This window comes from Halyomorpha halys, unplaced genomic scaffold (genome assembly GCF_000696795.3).
Source record: "Halyomorpha halys isolate HHAL.00 unplaced genomic scaffold, Hhal_1.1 Scaffold4024.1, whole genome shotgun sequence".
Lineage (NCBI taxonomy): Eukaryota > Metazoa > Arthropoda > Insecta > Hemiptera > Pentatomidae > Halyomorpha > Halyomorpha halys.
Genome location: NW_027105510.1, coordinates 52,966 through 58,171, shown reverse-complemented (window position 1 = coordinate 58,171; position 5,206 = coordinate 52,966). Strand labels below are relative to the sequence as shown.

General features: G+C 31.4%; 1 protein-coding gene across 1 annotated transcript; it reads right to left on the bottom strand.

Annotated features, from left to right (window-relative positions):
* Window positions 1-4,296: 4,296 nt before the first annotated feature.
* On the bottom strand, window positions 4,297-4,635 carry LOC106691873 (uncharacterized). Its single transcript, XM_014437776.1, has one exon. The coding sequence runs from the start codon at window positions 4,633-4,635 to the stop codon at window positions 4,297-4,299; it is 339 nt and encodes a 112-aa protein (XP_014293262.1).
* Between the last annotated feature and the right edge of the window lie 571 nt (window positions 4,636-5,206).

Here is a 5,206-nt window from a genome sequence, read left to right as displayed (position 1 = left end):
GAATAGTTAACAGCAAACCTGACCATTACATCATAAATGTAATATAAACAGGTCTCTGTTTTGTTTGTTCAGATTTAAACTAAAACTGAAGTTTTACTGAAATTGCTGAAAACTTAAAAATAAAAATTGAAAAGCAAAAATAGGTTACACATTTTGAATATTGAATAATGTAATTATATATATCTGTAGAATCCAACAAACTGGAACACTGAGGATATGGGTGGAAATAATAAATCGCTTGAAAATATTGACGTTAATAATAGATAAATAATAACTATTATTATAAATAATAAGTATTATTCATACTTCCATTAGTAGTTTTCTCAAGTTAAAACATTGATAATTTCAAACAATTATAAGACTATTAGGGGTCTCAAATAATTCCTAAAATGTTTATAAATAGGTAGTTTTTTCCAATCAAGTGATGAAAGAGCTTCAAATCGGCGAACTTTTTATATCCTTATTGGAACCTGGCCAGTACTGGAATAACAAGATTTAAAATGGGGAAAGTTGAATTACTTAAATTCAAAATATTCAATAAATATTTCGTCATAAAATAATTAGAAATTAAAAAAGCAATTTTAGTACTGTGAATTTACTGTTAATTGGGTTTTCTAGTAATTATTCACTCATTGAAACAGGTTGATAAATGTAACAAAGTTATTGTAAGAACATAATTGAAAGAGGTACTAGCTGAGGTATGTAATAGGAAAGTCCAGCTGGGAAAAGAGAAAATATAAATTAAATGTAAGTTATTTTAGCGGCGTATTGTATCTAATAATATGTCCAGGCCCAAAGGAATCGCCCGAGGCAATAAAACATATTAAAAGTATTACATATACCTTACGATTAGACTGAAAGAATAACGTAGAATAAAAAGGGATTAGGGCAGAGTAACGACACAAGGATACCTTACAACTAACTTTATTATTAGAATCATCTCGTATATAAAGGCATAGATTTGTTGTCAAACCTAAAGATAATTAATCCTAGTAGTACAGAGTTCCTATCTTTATTTAGAGGATATATACAGCTAACTTATACATATTTATACATTTCGCACACTCCTTATCTCTAGGGTGTAGAGAGCTAATTTCTTAGGGTCTGGATCAAAGGAGAGCCTAGGCAAGGATCGGAAATGGGGGTGAATAAGAATTAGATTATAGAGTTGGAGACAGTTTGAATGAGTCGCAGTTGGCGACAGACTAAGAGAGGACAGTAGGGGAGAAGCTGGATAAGACGAATCCAGAGTCAAGAAGATCGTGGGAGACGCCGACCATCAGGGTATCCCATTACAAGGATACAACGAAGATCCACCGACAGGAACTGCAGCGAAGCGAAGAACGCCCGCCGCTACTACCAAGGCTGACAGACACACCAAGATAAGTAAGACCAGTTGTATTTTTAATGGCAATTGTATAATTTATAAACTTATAAATTATTTATTTTATAAAGTAAATATGAATAATTAAGATCCCAATTGATATTTCTCAATTCATTATATCATAATTATACTTTAAGGAAATAGATTTACCATGCTTTCACATTGGGTTATTCTTGCTCATGTGTGTTTAATTGAATACATAAACCAATGAAACCAAGACTTTACTTTATAGCTAAGAATCCCTTCATGCCACCTCATAATAATAGCATAGTAAACTGATAAACACGATACCATTGGAGAAGAACTCCAATGATTAATTAAAAATATTCACATGGCTAGGGTGTCTGTGGTATCTAATCCTTGAATTAAATATATTTCATACATTTTCAGTCGGTTTCCCTATAGAGATACATAAGAAAAATACAAATATAAATACATAAATGTATGAATAAATAAATAAAACGCTGTCGTTGAACCCCTAGTCAACCTTAGAACAGCTGAATAGCCCCCAACATAGCATAGCATTTTTTTATAAATGTAGAAAAGAATTATAATACATATTATATTTTGACAAATATGAAGAATCATATAACATTCCAAGAAATAGGTATTATTTTAGGCTTGCATTAAATATTGTATACATTGTAAAACTAATGGTATATAAACCATTAAGTATAAATGCGTCATGTTTGGTAAACGTTAACAATGCAATCTATTAAAGTTTATCAAACTTTATTTATTTATTATTAGTTATTAGTGTAATTAACAATTGCAATCTGTTAAACCTATCATTACTCATTTAATAGTTATAATCGATAATCACTACAATAATAAAATACAAGCCTGACTGCTTGTCCATAAAGCCTAATAATTACCAATTTGAAAATTGGTTGTTTGGATTGTTACGACACAAGATAATTTTTTTCCCCTCGATGTGGAGACAGTAAGAGAAATAGTTGAGAGAGGAGCTGAACGAACGAGCTCTGAAGTGATCAAAAGGTGATCGTTACGGAGGGCTCTGTTCTGAATTGCTTTCCGGCCCCTGTGCCTTATGAATATTCAAAGACTTGGGGCAAAGCAAAAATTACAGCTCAGGTCTACACCGGTCCTCTCTTTTTTATCCCCACCCCTCGACTGCCCTCATTAAAAAATAACTTTTAAGATTTTACATCCTACGGATCCCTACTTCTCCTTCCATTTTGGTTTATTTACAAACGGCATATTGGTTTCCAATGCCTTTATACCTGAGGGTTTATACCATGCTGCTCGTTTTTATTGCTTTCGTATTCCTGCCTTCAACAGCGCTCTAAATTGATATTATTTTATGTTCTAAGAAAGCGAACCTAAAACGAAATCACATGATAAAAATAAGTGATACAACCGAAACAAGTTTCGGAAAATTTTATTGAATAACCAGTTAAGGGAAACATAATAGTATATTACGAATCTGTAAGTAATTACTAACAAGATTCTTCAAAAAATGAGACGGACTATAATATTATTTAAATTATTTCTCGGCTGTTAACTGGTTGAATAGAAATTATAATTTTACATTTAAAATATTTGTTAATTATAATATCTCTATGTCGCTTTAAATTCAAACAGTTGAGTAATAATTACGCTCGGTAAAAATCAGAATGTTATTTAAAGTTAAACAAAAAAATATAATGTGTATGTCTCAGCATTCAGATGAATGAAAAAAAGAAAGAAAAATTATAATCTGGAAGATTAGACAATTTGACCTTTATCTCACAAGGTGAGAATTTCGAAAGTTCTTTGGAGGATGGAGGTTTCCAGAACCCTAATTGTGTTTTATTTCTTTTAAATTATGATAAATAATTGCATTATTTAAAATCTATAAGTTATAGCACTATGTAGTAAGAGCATTTTATGCACATAATTTTGAAAAAAAAATTTTTTTAAAATACAAAACATTTTAAAAATTCAATATTTCAATACTTAGTGTATAAAAATAAGAAAATTAAAATTTTCGCTATTTTTACTAAGCTGACACAATTAGGTATTACATTAAAATAAAAAATGGGTTAATACTCAAAATTGGAAAGTATAACGAGCTGTTATTTAGGCAAAAGGTGTTTAACATTTAGGAGTGAGCTGAACACAGTCGTCTCTTTTAACTTCTTCCAAACTTTTACCTCATTTATATGCCACCTTTTGGAGGACATGATTAGAATGTTTATTGTTTTTTAAAACTTGTAACTTTATTTCTTTTCTTCTGCCAGTGTAATTTCTAGTAATTGGGTGATGTACACTGATGTATTGGTTTCATGCACTTCACATTATATGTAGTATTATCAGAAATTTCCTAGTTACTTAATAAAATTAAAGTTTCAATGTGGTTGTGGAAATCACGAAGACAATTTAGGAAGTATAGAAATTATGTTACAATAATTACACTTTGTGGTTTAAGAAGAAAAAAGATTTTTTTGTAGGTTTTCGCTAACTATATCTTTCCGGTACATCTGACTTTTAAAGGATTCAGAAAAAAAAATATAAGAGATCTGTATCTGAGGAATAATGAATAAATTAATGATTCACAATTAGAGATTCTAGGTTTTCAATTTTATCTCAAATTTGAAACCATGTGGAGCTGACTAATGTGTAATGATATATACTTACGTGTAAAATTATATATAGTGACAGTATATGTTTCAAATAATTTCTCTTAGTTGGTTTTCGACATTACCAGTTAAATTACAAATAACATGGAATGTTTACATACGATAATTGCCTCTTTCTGCATTCAAATAGGCAATGCATAATTAGGTTGCCTGTTGCAATAGGTAATATTGACCATACATGATACTGATAACATATAATAATTGATTAGTTAAATTTCCTCAGGTATGTTGATATTAAATACTCTCCTTTGCTTCACCCATATTGCCTAATCAGCGTAGAGAAGCATTCAGCCAGAGTCTCCAACATTCTCTATTAGCAGCTGGGTTACTGGCCTGACGAAGATCCCTCCCTCTTGCTCTGCAAAGCCTGTCAACATACTCCAGGTAGGACATCCTTGGTCGTCCACGAGGCCTTTTGTCATCTGGTATGTACTCCATCGTCTTTAGGGAGTCCTTATGTTCCTCCAATGTAATAACGTGGCTGGACCATTTCAACTGCCCTGTCTCCAGAACCTCCTTCACTGAGGCAATCCCCAGTTCCTGGCGTAACCTCTCATTTTGGACACGATCTCTCCTCGTCTTCCATACCGTTCTTCGCAGAAACTTCATTTCTGCAACAATTCTCCTGCCGGTCCGTCAATATCTAGCTTTCAATATCAGCTCCATACTAGGTATCGGCAGTTATACATTATAAATGATTTAAAAAATATTATATTGTAAATAGGAAAAAGATAGTTGACCATATGAAGTAGGTTGTAGGAATGTAGTCAAGGTGGTGATCAATAAAGGTATCAAAATAGTAAAAAAAAATACTTTTTGTCGTCTACTCTGTTTCAATCTGACAGCCCTGACGAAGCCCTGCAAAGTAGGACGAAACGTTGGTTAACAATAATTAGTTTTCTTTTACTAATTTGATACCTTTATTGATCGCCATCCGGACTATCTTCCAACATTATATTTTAAAGTTGTAATTTGGAGAGGCATTGATCATGTGAAAATTGGATTTTATTCATTTTTGAAATATATGGATAACTCATGCTTTGGGTCTTTTCAATATTTCTCTTGCTGATTTTAAACTTAAGGATGACTATTAGTGATATTACAGGAATTAAAAAATACTAAAGTTCAAGCTACTATTCTACAAGCCTGTTTAATTGAATTAAGATAAATCTACAAGATT